Source organism: Camelina sativa, chromosome 17, assembly GCF_030686135.1.
Source record: "Camelina sativa cultivar CO46 ecotype springtype chromosome 17, ASM3068613v1".
Taxonomy (NCBI): Eukaryota; Viridiplantae; Streptophyta; class Magnoliopsida; order Brassicales; family Brassicaceae; genus Camelina; species Camelina sativa.
This window is the reverse complement of record NC_141896.1, coordinates 37930487-37943743: the sequence shown is the minus strand read 5'-3', so window position 1 is coordinate 37943743 and position 13257 is coordinate 37930487. Positions and strand designations below refer to the sequence as shown.

The 13257-nt window shown below is 33.1% G+C and overlaps 1 protein-coding gene and 1 pseudogene across 2 annotated transcripts; both read right to left on the bottom strand.

Annotated features, from left to right (window-relative positions):
• Window positions 1-2697: 2697 nt before the first annotated feature.
• LOC104758563 (TSK-associating protein 1-like) lies at window positions 2698-5997 on the bottom strand. The gene is made up of 21 exons (XM_010481450.2): window positions 5840-5997; window positions 5671-5722; window positions 5557-5598; window positions 5351-5436; window positions 5167-5236; window positions 4994-5068; window positions 4840-4887; window positions 4672-4737; window positions 4537-4584; window positions 4365-4433; window positions 4236-4283; window positions 4058-4126; window positions 3932-3976; window positions 3783-3851; window positions 3647-3693; window positions 3486-3545; window positions 3342-3389; window positions 3198-3260; window positions 3056-3103; window positions 2902-2970; window positions 2698-2822 (listed from the first exon to the last, which is right to left on the bottom strand). The coding sequence occupies exons 1-20, from the start codon at window positions 5912-5914 to the stop codon at window positions 2944-2946; spliced, it is 1155 nt and encodes a 384-aa protein (XP_010479752.2). The 5' UTR covers window positions 5915-5997; the 3' UTR covers window positions 2698-2822; window positions 2902-2943.
• A 1335-nt stretch (window positions 5998-7332) lies between these two features.
• On the bottom strand, window positions 7333-10245 carry LOC104758561 (beta-D-glucopyranosyl abscisate beta-glucosidase-like; annotated as a pseudogene). The gene is made up of 12 exons (XR_015586393.1): window positions 9976-10245; window positions 9804-9873; window positions 9664-9719; window positions 9494-9569; window positions 9316-9393; window positions 9148-9235; window positions 8795-9059; window positions 8336-8681; window positions 8204-8238; window positions 8014-8116; window positions 7817-7928; window positions 7333-7724 (listed from the first exon to the last, which is right to left on the bottom strand). The product of XR_015586393.1 is annotated as a beta-D-glucopyranosyl abscisate beta-glucosidase-like (transcript).
• Window positions 10246-13257: the final 3012 nt, after the last annotated feature.

Sequence of the window (13257 nt, the reverse complement as noted above, 5' to 3'; positions counted from 1 at the left end):
GTGGAGGCGAATTCATAAGTAAACAGTTTCTGTAACACCTGCAAGACAGCGGTATACAACAACTTCTCTCATGCCCTCATACACCTCAGCAAAACGGTTTAGCAGAGAGGAAGCATAGACACATCACCGAACTAGGTCTTGCTATGATGTTTCAAAGTAAAGTTCCAACTAAGTACTGGGTAGAGGCATTCTTTACAGCAAATTTTCTCATCAACTTGCTTCCTGCAGCTCAACTCAAGGATGGAGAGACTCCTTTTTCAAAAGCCTTTGGTCAAACCCCTAACTACTCTGCTTTGCGATCCTTTGGTTGTGCCTGCTTCCCAACATTACGTGATTATGCTCACAACAAGTTGGATCCCAAATCTTTACAATGTGTGTTTCTTGGATATAATGAAAAATACAAAGGATATCGTTGCCTCTATCCTCCTACAGGTCGAGTATACATCAGTCGACATGTAGTTTTTGATGAGGCTGCTTTCCCTTTCTCGACTATCTATAGCCATTTTCATCAAAGAGACAGCACACCTCTATCATCTGCTTGGTATAAAAGTTTTGCTGCCTCAACCTGCACGTCTGATTCAGTACAAGTTTCCCAGCCTGTAACGATTTCAGAACAAGTTACACAGCCTTTGCAAGTAGCTTCAGACAACATTGTCTCTGTAATGGAGGAGTGTACTGAGCGTACGACGGGCTTAGACCCTGTTTCTATTGGCGACAGCGCTCCTACATTACAAGAGCCTTCTCAATCAAATAATGCATCACAGGATGTGTCATCAAATACATTGGCTCACCTATCTACAGCACCCACTCTTCAAACCTCAGATGAACCCGTCCCTGTAACTAATCAACATCCTATGGTGACCAGAGGAAAGAGTGGTATTAGAAAACCCAATCCGAGATATGCGTTGCTTACTCACAAAGTCTCTCAACCAGAACCTAAAACAGTCACAGCTGCTTTAAAGCATCCTGGCTGGACTAATGCCATGGGAGAGGAAATAGGGAACTGCAAAGAAGCCAATACTTGGTCCTTAGTTCCCCCTGAACCAAATATGCATGTTCTGGGAAATAAATGGGTTTTTCGAACCAAATACAATGCTGATGGAACCTTGGACAAGCTACGGGCACGCTTAGTAGCTAAAGGATTCAACCAAGAGGAAGGAATAGACTATCTAGAAACATATAGCCCTGTGGTTAGAACTCCAACAGTGAGGATGGTACTTCACACAGCTACAGTTAAGCGATGGGAGTTAAAACAAATGGATGTCAAAAATGCTTTTTTACATGGGGATCTAAAGGAAACAGTCTACATGAGACAACCTGCTGGATTTGTTGATCCAGAAAAACCAGACTATGTTTGTCTCCTTCATAAATCTTTATATGGCTTGAAACAGTGTCCAAGAGCCTGGTTTGACAAGTTCAGTGAATTCTTACTTGAATTTGGTTTTGTCTGTAGTCACCATGATCCTTCCTTGTTCACATACGAGCACAATGGTAACACAATTCTTCTGCTTCTGTATGTGGACGACATGGTTATAACTGGCAATGATTCAATCACACTCACTCATCTGCTAGAAGAACTCAACAAGCAGTTCCGGATGAAAGACTTGGGTCAGGCTCGATACTTTCTTGGTATCCAAATTCAAACATTCTCTGATGGATTGTTCATGTCACAGCAGCGATATGCTGAAGACCTGCTCATTGCTGCTTCAATGGAACATTGTGCACCAATGCCAACACCCCTTCCTCTTGAACTGGACAAGGTCAAGCATCAGGCGGAAGATTTTTCTGACCCCACCTATTTTTGGAGCTTAGCAGGGAAGCTACAATATTTGACATTAACGAGACCAGATATTCAGTTTGCTGTCAATCTCGTCTGTCAAAAGATGCACAAGCCTTCAGTTTCAGACTTTCATCTTCTCAAAAGGATCCTTCGGTACATCAAAGGTACAATTACAATGGGAATGACTTACAGCAGCAAAATGTCATTCGCTTTAAAGGCCTACAGTGATAGTTACTGGGCAAATTGCAAGGAAGGTAGGAGATCAGTTGGTGCTTATTGTACTTATCTTGGTCGGAATCTTATCTCGTGGTCATCTAAAAAGCAGCCAACAGTGTCAAGAAGCTCAACTGAAGCAGAGTATCGCTCTCTATCGGAAGCAGCTGCTGAAGTAAAATGGGTAAGCTCTGTCATGCGTGAACTGGGTATAGCTCTTCCAAATACACCGGAGATGTATTGTGATAACCTCTCTGCAGTCTACCTCACTGCAAACCCAGGTTTTCACAAGAGAACAAAACATTTTGATATTGATTATCATTATGTTAGGGAAAGAGTTGCCTTGAAGACATTGGTCGTTACACACATTCCTGGAACTCAACAGATCGCAGACATTCTCACCAAGTCACTCCCGTTCCACGTCTTCAACTTTCTCAGGAGCAAACTCGGCGTAGGACTTCCTCCGACACCAAGTTTGAGAGGGGATGTTAGTACAAAAGCAGAACATTTGCTTTCTAGTCCAAACGGTGTCGTTGGTAAGTTGGGCCGTGTGATAGAACGAGCGAAGTCCACCAAGGTCCAACCCAACAAAGTCCAACAGTGTAATCTTCCAACGGCTAAATCGCAAAGAGATCAGAAGAAGATCGCCATTGAAGACTGTACGGTTAAAGCTAAAGCTGTCAACAAGCTAAGCGACAAAGGAGACATTAAGACATCAAACAGATTTGCAGCCCTTGATTCATCTTGTGTACAGAGATGATGACATCTGTCTGCATCAACTAGGGTTTATGTCCGATGTATAAGTATGACAAACCCATCTTTGTAAAACCTTAAGGAGTTGAAATAAAACAACACTTCAATATTTCTACTTTACTTTCAACTGAATCACTATAATATATGTTTCTTACATTGTTCTTCATCATTAGTGCCTTCAGTGAAATCATTAACCTTTAGTTGTTCAAGACCTTTTGTGGCAGCTACAAGAATAGAATGTGAATGAATCTTAGTATGAAACATAGAAACTAGAAAAAAGTGAGATAAATGATAAGTGAGGGTGGATACCTTCAAATTCGCGTTCGATCTCTTCCAACATTTTGTTTCTCTTAGCAGCTGTGATAAAGAAATAGAAGAAACATAGTCTTAGAATACCTTAAGAAAAAGAAAAAAATAGACTTTTCACCACAGAAGAAAGAAAGATATTTACAATGTTCATCATCAGCATTGCCTTCAGTGAAATCATGTAGATGTTTAAGATCTTTTGTTGCAGCTGCATGAACAATTCAATAAACACATGCTTAAAATACTATCCTCCATGTTCAGTTCTATTGCATTTGATATTAAAGATAACCTTCAAATTCACGTTCAATCTCTTCCAGCATACTTTGCCTCTTTGCAGCTGCAACAATACAAACAAAACCTGTCTCAAATAACCGTAGAGAGCGCATAGACCATATTGAACGAATAGCAAATGCAAAGAAGAAGATTGTTATACATTGTTCTTTGTCTTCAGTAGAATCATCAACATAAAGTTGCTTAAGGTTATTTGTAGCAGCTGCAAGTACGTGATAAATAAAGATACATTAATACTCAGATAATACTCATGAGATGTGACACTGAACTAATTAAGACAGGTAAAAGTTATGTAGATGATACCTTGGAACTCTCGTTCGATTCGTCTAACATAGTTTGTCTATTTGCAGCTGTTTTATGATAGTAAGATCAAACTGATTTAGAAAACTTTATGGCAGGAAAAGAAATCAGATAAAGAAGTGCTGACAACTTATTATACCTTGTTCGTTTTCGCTATTGTCCTTGGTTGAATCACTAAACTTTAGTTGTTCAAAACCTTTTGTAGCAGCTATGTGAAACAGAACACATAAACATATTCTTACATTACTTCCTTGATGAATCATAAAACTTGTTTTAAGTACGAAGTACCTTCAAATTCCAGCTCGATCTCTTCAAGCACACTTAGTCTCCTTGCTGTAACAAGACATAGAAGCAGCTTCAAAAATTATATGGATCAGGGAAAAGAAAACCAAAAGGGATCATATAAGACTTTACATTGTTCTTCATCATCTCCACTTCCGGTGGAACCAGAAATCTTTAGTTCTTCAATGCCTTCCATAGCAGCTGCAAGTAGGATATTGAAACAGATATAAACACAAAAACAAAACCTTAGATGATACTCAGATTATTCACAAAGATGTCTGCATTGAAACATGATTGTGTCCCAAGATACCTTCAAATTCGCGTTCAATAGCTTCAAGCATACTCTTTCGTTTTGCAGTTGTAACAAAGACACAAAAACTACTTAAATAGAGACTAATTAATGGAACAAAGATATCCGAGGAGGGAAGTGGAGCATTACATTGTTCTTCGTCATTTTTGTCCCCGGTGAAGTCATTAACCTTTAGTTGTTCAAGCTCTTTTGTAGCGGCTAAGGCAAAAAGATGAAACAGAAGACAAAAGCAAGCTCTTAGATTGAAGATTATATCTCATAACAGAGGAACTAATGTAATACGGGTACGTTAGTAATATACCTTCAAACTCGCGTTCGATCTCTTCTAACAAACTGTGTCTCTTTGCAGCTGCAACAGGTGATACAAAACCTGTATCAGTGGATTATACTATGGTAAGGATCGGATAAAATGAGTGTCAAGAGGAAGAGTCTTTACCTTGTTCTTCATCACTTCCTTTGTTTATTTCATCATTCTTTAGTTGTTTCAGACTAGTTGAAGCAGCTGCATCAAGTAGGAGAAGCAAAAGATGACAAATTAAACAAACTTTCTTGAAAATCCTAGAAACAAACTATAAGATAGCTAGCTATAGAATCTGTGAGATACCTTCAAATTCGCGTTCAATTTCTTCCAACATCTTCTGTCTCTGAGCAGCTTAAACAAGACACATATGACATAACAACTACCTCAGCAAAAGAAAGAACTCTGGAAGAAACAAAAACATTCATAAAAATGTTTAAAACGAGAAAATTTCTCTTACATAATATTTCATCATCCTTATTAGATTCAGCCTTGACACCATCAGATCCAGCTTGGTTAAGACTATTGAGATGAGCTGAAAGGAATCAAGATTGACTTTTTATCTTTAAAATGCATTTCTTGTTTCAAACCATAAACACAATCACTAAGAGAGATCAAGATCTTGAGTTATACCTTCGAAGTCAAGTTCGATTTGATCCAACAGACTCGAACGTTTAACACTTTCATCACTAACAGGTCCAACCTAAAACACACATCACATAGACGAATAAACTACTTTGCAAAAATTTCTTAGCTAGATTCATTCGTCAGAATCCAAATCTAAACGTAAAGAAGGCAACACAAGCTAAACCCTAACCTTTGATTCATCTGATAGAGACAGGGAAATAGTGCTCTTATCAGTCACTGTATTATTCTTCTGGTTTTCACTCTGTATCTTTGCAGCTGAAGACATATGCACAAACACAAACATAGAAGCTGTCACAACTCACAAACAAAAGCAAACAAAAAAAAAAAATAGAATCGAGAAAAGAAACAAGAAAGTGATATAGAGGACAATCTTACACTGATCTTCATCTTTCTTGCCTTGAAGAGCATTGACACTATCTACAAGTAAAAAACACAAATTCAAAAAAATAATCCCAGAAAACAAATAAGTAGGAAGAAATCTTTTCTTACCTTGATAATCACGTTCGATTAGATCCAAATTACTCAAACCACTAACATCATCCTGAAAAGATACCAAGATGCATAGCAAATTATTAAATTAATTCTGCCTTTTTTATATGGTTGAATAAATAAATAAAAATGAAGACATGTTCCCATTCTTTTTATTGTTTGTGTTTACCTGACAAGAACCCTCATGCAAGCTTGAAAGAAAAAGACACAGAGACAAACTCAGAACCAAAAAAATCGTTTTCATGGCCGAGGTTTCCGTTACAAGAACGAGATACACAGTCTTTAAACTTGAAGATGCATCACATGGCTGTGGAAACGTTTTTAAGATAAAACCGTTGTAACTAACTCAAACGTGGGTTTCATTTTTTTTTATCTCGTGACTCTTTTAGATAATCATTTTGTGTGTTAGCTAATTTAATAAGATGTGAAATGTAATTAGTATTATTTCATCCGACTAAATGTGACATTTAAAGCAATATCATACTTGTATTCAAATATCGTTTAACTAGATATGATTATAAAGACAAAAAAAAAATGAAACAGATAAGCTAAAAAACAATATTTTTGATTAAGTACAAAATAAATATATATTAGTTTTTTTTTCTACAGTTACAATAAATAAAAAATCTTAATGTTACAAAAATATAAATAACAGTATAAACTATAAAGTAAAAATGGAAATAGTTTAAATGCATGGCTCCCGTGTGTCGTCGCTTTCAAGAGCACACAAATATAATACCGGTATAAACAGTCGTTTCAATGTGCAACATGTGATTTATAGATACACATTCTGGTACATGAATGCTCATGAGACAGTTAACGCGCATAAACTAATACATCTTCTCAATGATCATCTATTTTACTGTTATTCCTGAAATCATTACATAACTTGTAGCATGTCTACGAATAAAGAGCCCTGCCTTGATCATAATCATTGTCAAACATGATGATTTAGATATAAGAAATAAATTGTTTTGTTTCCTATATAAGTATATATATATGGTAGATATAATAATTGAGTTCCCCACTAGTCTTAAAAGAAAAAAGTCATATTTACACTATTAGTGTGATTGCCTTATTTTGTGAAATCAAAGAATATTATTAATTAGTAAATAGAATTATTTAAGCACGATTAAAATATACTATAGTTTTGGTTTGTGAAAATATTGTAGATGTATGATCTCGGATTCAAACTCATATTTTTTTGTATCATCTGAATGAGTACTGAATCATATAAAGGGTGTTGCAACATCAAGCTTTGCATGCATACAAAGGCTGAAACAGTAAGTACAACTCTATAACTATAAGCTATTCACTATTCAGAATCTGTCCAAACTCCAAAAAATGAGACTACTATTAATTATACAACACTTTCTTTTTTTTGTTATACAAATCGGTGCAATATAGTAGTTGGTGAAAGAAACAAGTAATGTACTTTTTTTGGTCAACTATAAATTATATTGTAAGTTTTTCTCTTTCTTTTTTTTCGAAAAAGTATATATTGTAAGTTCATATGAATTTTTTATAGTGCTTGAAAGTAATATGATATTGAATGAGCTAGTGTTGATACTTGGTGGTTGAGCTCGATATTTTATTCATTCTTTTCGTTAAAACAATTCTCGCAAATCAACAGAAAGTTAGAAGAAGAGGACACAATTGTTGTAAACAACATTTTATTATTACGATAAAACTTGAACAACTCACAAGTCTTGCTAGCATAGGAAGATAGGAACGATAAAACACGATCCATAAAATACACAAACCGATATGATCCCTCAAGAACATCTTAAAAAGACCCTCTCACTCAATTATTTTGTCCGGATAGGATTTAACGGTTTGGATTCTTGTTCTAGAGTTCTTCCCTGAGTTTGGAGGTCGGAAATCCCGGCTTGAGGAAATCGGAATACCACTTGCCGGAAACTTTTTGGTGACGGGTCAAATTGTTCTTGAAATCGACGTAGTAAAGCCCGAACCTCGCCGTGTACCCATCTTGCCACTCAAAGTTGTCCATCAACGACCACACGAAATAACCAATAACGTTCACTTTGTCCTCGCTACAAAAAAACAGTCCATGTTAGTCACATTGATTATTATTTAATGTAATGTAATGATTAGATTTCCGGTTTAATATGAATTTTTTACTTACCAAATGGCTTGGTTCATACTGAATAGATGCCTTTGGAGATAATATTTCCTGTTGTGATCTTGTGTCCCAAATTCTACATCATCGTGCTTATCTCCAAGGTCATCTCCGTATCCTTGAAACCAAAAATTCGTTTTTCATATAAACTAAAACAAATTTGAAATTGATGAAATGAGTTTAATTTGACCATTTTTACTTACCATTCTCTGTGATCATAATCTCTGGATCGCCATAATTGTCCTTAATATACTTCAAAAGGGATCTTAAACCTTTTGAATACACATCCAGCTTACCACCAAACGGCTAATCAATGGAAACAAAAAATACAGTAAATTAATTATTTATGTACTAGGAGAAAAGTAAAAAAAAAAACAAATTATATTTCATTACCTTGCTACCAATTTTGGTTCCATCCACAGTCTTGCCTGGTTAGTAAAAAGCAACGTACATTAATAATACAATAATATTAGAAAAAATGATTAAAAAGATCATTAAGGCTAGTAATTAATTTCGAAAACTTACTATCCCAATCAACAAGAGAATCAGTCGTCCAACTTGGGCTCTTAGGATCTGATTTAATATCAACTGCAAACACTGAAGTATAGTAATTCATTCCTACATAATCTGTAGAACCCTTGAGTAGCTTCTTCTACATAATCCAAATGCCTGATTCAAAATAATAATACAATAAATTATAAAGAGTAAAATCGTAAGTATTACTTAAGAATTTGTTCACATTTTTTCAAAAATATTTTTACCATCCTAAGATGAAATCAAGCACACGGTCTATGGAACCTCCAGCAGCCTCAAGGTCACGTGGTTCGAACCAAGCTGGACTGTGTGCAATTCCGATTTTACCCCCAGCACACTATATATTTTAACAGACCAAAAAAAAAAAAAAAAAAAAAAAAAACATTTGATAATTAAAACCAAATAAAATGAGAATATATAATGTAACTAGGGTAGGTATATATATGTAACCTGTTTGCATTTTCTGTAGGCATCAACGGCGTAAGCATGAGACAAGAGTAAGTTGTGACTGACTTGATAAACTTCGTATCCTGAGCGTCCATCTTCGCAGTGATGTCCAAAACCGGGGATGTACGATGAGCAACGTCCCGGGCCTTTTTTCCCGACGTCGTAGCCGGCACGACTAAACACCCATGGCTCGTTGAATGTGATCCAATGTTTCACTTTGTGTCCGTATTCGTGGAATGTGAAATTTGCAAATTCCGTAAAATCTTGCCTATATTTATAAATAACATATAGTTGAGTTATTAAAACATATTAGTATATTTTCATGAAATATTAATTAATAGTATATGTGAACTTACACAATGCGACCACTTAAGAAACCACCATATTCATCTTCCAAATCTTGAGGAGTATCCCAGTGAAAGACTGTTACCAGTGGTGTTATATCTAACCAAAAAATGAATTATAAAATTATTTAATATGAGGTTTTTTTAGCTAATTTTTAGGAGATGAAGAAAAATAGTTACTGTTTTTGAGAAGCTCATCGATGAGGTCGTGGTAGAATTGGACTCCTTGTTTGCTAATTCCCTTAGACATCCTTCCATCTGACATTTTGCAACCATTTTATGACTATTCATAATGTTAACTTATTACTGTAGTAACAAATTGACATTAAAAAAAAAATTTATAATAAGAAAAACTTACGGGGAAATATTCTGGGCCACGATATAGAAAGTCTAAAACCATCACTGTTAAGGTCTTTCATCAACTGGATATCTTCCTGTTAATATACATTTTGATATGATTTTAATCAATGATGAAAATCGATAATATATATATAACAAGTGACATGTTAAAAAGGAAAATCAATTTACCTTGTAGCGATGGTAGAAATCCACAGCAACATCGGCGTTATGATTTTGACATCTATCTGAAATGTTATTTTCAATATTAATATACTGATAAAATGCGAAAATAAAACCAAAAAATAAAAAAAGCAAAGAAAAGTACATACGTGGGAATTTCTTAGTGAAAGTATCCCACATGCTTGGACCTCTACAACCTTCATCAACAGCTCCTTCAACCTATATCACCACACATAATAACAACAAAGAAATCAAGAACGATAAACACAAAATTATAACATAAAGAAGGAAAAAAAACATGCCACAAAAGGACCTAAGGACCTGAAACGCTGCGGTTGCGGTTCCCCAAATGAAGTTTTTAGGGAAGTTTGCTTTGCTAAATGCTATCTCAGGCACACCGGAACCGCAGACAGGTGCTTCGGCTTTGGTCAGAGCTCCGAACACAGTTAGAACCAGAGCTAACCCTAACAGTAAAGGAAACTTCTCGAACCTCACCATTTTTGTGTTTTCTCTCTAATAGTACTCTTCCTAGCTATAGATATTTGGTGGAGGGAATTGTTGAAGATGAAGGGGAAGGAGAGCTCAGTGTTATATAGAGCGTTGTGTCAGTGTTATAGTGTGTGTGTGTGTGTGTGTGTGTGAAATGTGTGTTTCAGTATCATCACCAAAAGTACGTGTGTGTTGATATTAAATTTAGTTAGGTTAAAATAAAATTACTAATTAATCAACCCGTGATTGTTTATAAGTCTCCTGAAAGGCTGAAACAAATCGAAACCCTTTTTAATATAATTCTTTCCAAGTGCAAACAAATACAGTTATTGATAACTTATTGTTATATATTGGCTTAAATAGTTACGTACTTACTTTTGTAAATTTATATTTACATTTTATTTTAATCGCACGAAACGTTTATGCGATATTTTTTTGTAACAAAATATAAATGAATCATTTGCAAATTTTATTAGCATTATATTTAAATCATCCGAAACATAAATGACTTGTTTGTTTGTAACAGTCTCTATATGGGCAAGTTTCTCTAATAAGGAAACTGGGTTTGAACGCTTTCACGTCGGACTCATATAAAATATTATTTGCTGGTTGTAATTTGCAAGTAACGTTTTTGTTTTTATTCATTTAAGTAAGAAAAGAAATATTCCAAACATAAAAGGGAATATTTCATTAAAAAGGAATTTTAAAAAAAATCTTTGAGTTCAGTTTTTTGTTTCTTGTCTCATTCAATCAGTAAAAATACTTGAGACTTATAAAGTTAATTAGGTGATACCCCGTGCTACAGCACGGGATTATATATTTTGTTAGTTACTTTTTTGTAATTTGTATTTTTGTAATATAGTTTTTTATTTTGATTTATTTTCTTTGTTTATATAGTATTTATTTGTATATTTTGGGTTATACAGTAAATTAGAAATTCTAATAGAGTAATTAGTTTGTAAAATGTAGTTTTTTCATGGAAACAGACACACCGCAATATTGAATAGTAGTTTTGTAAGAGAATAGACATTCCGCAATATTGGATAGTAGTTTTGTAAGAGAATAGACACACCGCAATATCGGATAGTAGTTTTGTAAGAGAATGTGTTGTTCTTTATTTTGGTTTGTAGTCAAAAGAGGAGAAATTACTTGTTAAATTTTAGTGTGAGATATTTCAATGATTATGAAATATTGTATTTATAGTGAGATTAGGTATACTTAGGTTATCATTTTAGAAGTTAATATTTGATATATCAAATATTAACAAAATTGTAAAAAACTAATTTAATTTATAGTTTGATAAAAATATCTGTTTTAACGGGTTTAAAGTAAACATATTTTATATTTTAAAAATTTTAAGAGTAAAAATATTAATATTACTTAAATATTTTATAAACTTTAAATTTATTATAATATTTTAAACTTTTGACGGAGTTCAAATATTTATAATAATTTAAACATTCTATAAAAATTTAAAATATCTTAAACTTTTTTAAAAAATGTAAATATATTATAATATGTTTACTTTTTAAAAGTTAAATATGTTCAAATATAGAACCAAATTAAACTGTTAAATTTAGATACCTGATAAATCAAGATTCCTGCTCATTTGTACTCAAAACATATTAGTCATATATATATTTATAGTGATTATGAATCATATTCCAAAATATTTAATCGATGTGGGATATACAGTACACATTTTATGTAAATTGGTTTACACCTTTAATGGTATAGATAATTTCTGCATTTTTTATTCTTTCCATCTATACTAATCCTAATTAATTACTATAATTTTGTTAAGGAAATATTGAAAAATCTAAACTAAATGATGATTTGTTTTTATTTAACTGTATTAAGTTGATTTGTTGTTTCCATAAATATTTCACAATATAAAAGCAAATCAAATAAGTTTACATATATATACAATTTCGTATTTAATCTATTGATTATTTTGGAATCAACAAAGTCACAATTCATAAGTATTAAAGATTTTTTATTATTATTAATATTCGTAATAATTATAGGGATTAAGTATGGTAGTAGTTAATATTTGATATTACTAAAGCCATTAAATATTCGGATACCATTTTCCTTATTTATAGGGATTATACCTCTGTTTGGCGATAAGAATAATTATTCTTGAACCAAACAACATACATGATTTGAATATTATAAATCTAGAGTACAAACAGATCCGCGAGTTTTATTTCTTCTATTTCCGGCCCGGGTTAAAGAGGATCGGCGTCCCGACCCGGTCGTAATTAAATGGTCGAGCAAGGGGTATAATGATCATTTAGATAAATCGTAACTATAGGTTAATTTAATTAAATTAAATGATTCTCTAATATTTTTAATGAAAAACGTACCAAAACAAATTCATAGTTCAATTTGAGTCTAGTGAGTATTTCTGCTTTAATAGTATTGATTGTTTGAATTATAGCTTGTTTTCTTACTGCATATATATGTCTATTTACGTTACCCAATTTTCGATTGCAAAACTTATATTATACCACAAAATTCAAATTTCTAGTTCTAGAATGATCAATAATAAAGATCAAAAACTATAATGCAACTTAATTAAGAATTTATTGCAGTATATTAAAAATGGATAAACAATTCTCTATATTCCTTATCTTTTTTTTTCTATATTTCTTATCTCTTAAATTTAATATAGAATTTTCATTTAACCTTAATTGTGAGGTACTGCATTCCAGGTGGTAATTGATAGCAATCTATAAACCGTACTTTTAATGTCACCATCTTCATAAGAGAGATGACATAATATATAGTAGAAACAAAAATTAGTTTGACACATATAAAATTTAATTATATATTAAATAAATTTAAAATTATCTATATATTTCCTACGAAACTCTAGTCATTTTCTTTAAACAAAAGTACTTCAACTACCTAGCTACAACAAAAGTCCGGATTTAAGTTCAGTCAGTCATAATGCAACTTAAGGATCAACTGCGTTATTAATTGAAAGAAAAAAATAACATATGTAAATGTTAAATCCCTATTCAGTCCTAAATAAATGTATGAAATTCAAAAGCATTATAACACTTATTTATTGGCTTTCGTATTGCGTCAGAAATATTTATTAATTTT

Coding starts and splice junctions, on each gene's coding strand:
- LOC104758563 (XM_010481450.2), bottom strand. CDS start 5,914: ATGAAAACGATTTTTTTGGTTCTGAGTTTGTCTCTGTGTCTTTTTCTT. Junction 4,284..4,364: donor CAAAAATGACGAAGAACAAT/GTAATGCTCCAC, acceptor TCTTTGTTACAA/CTGCAAAACGAAAGAGTATG. Junction 3,104..3,197: donor CAATGCTGATGATGAACATT/GTAAATATCTTT, acceptor TCTTTATCACAG/CTGCTAAGAGAAACAAAATG.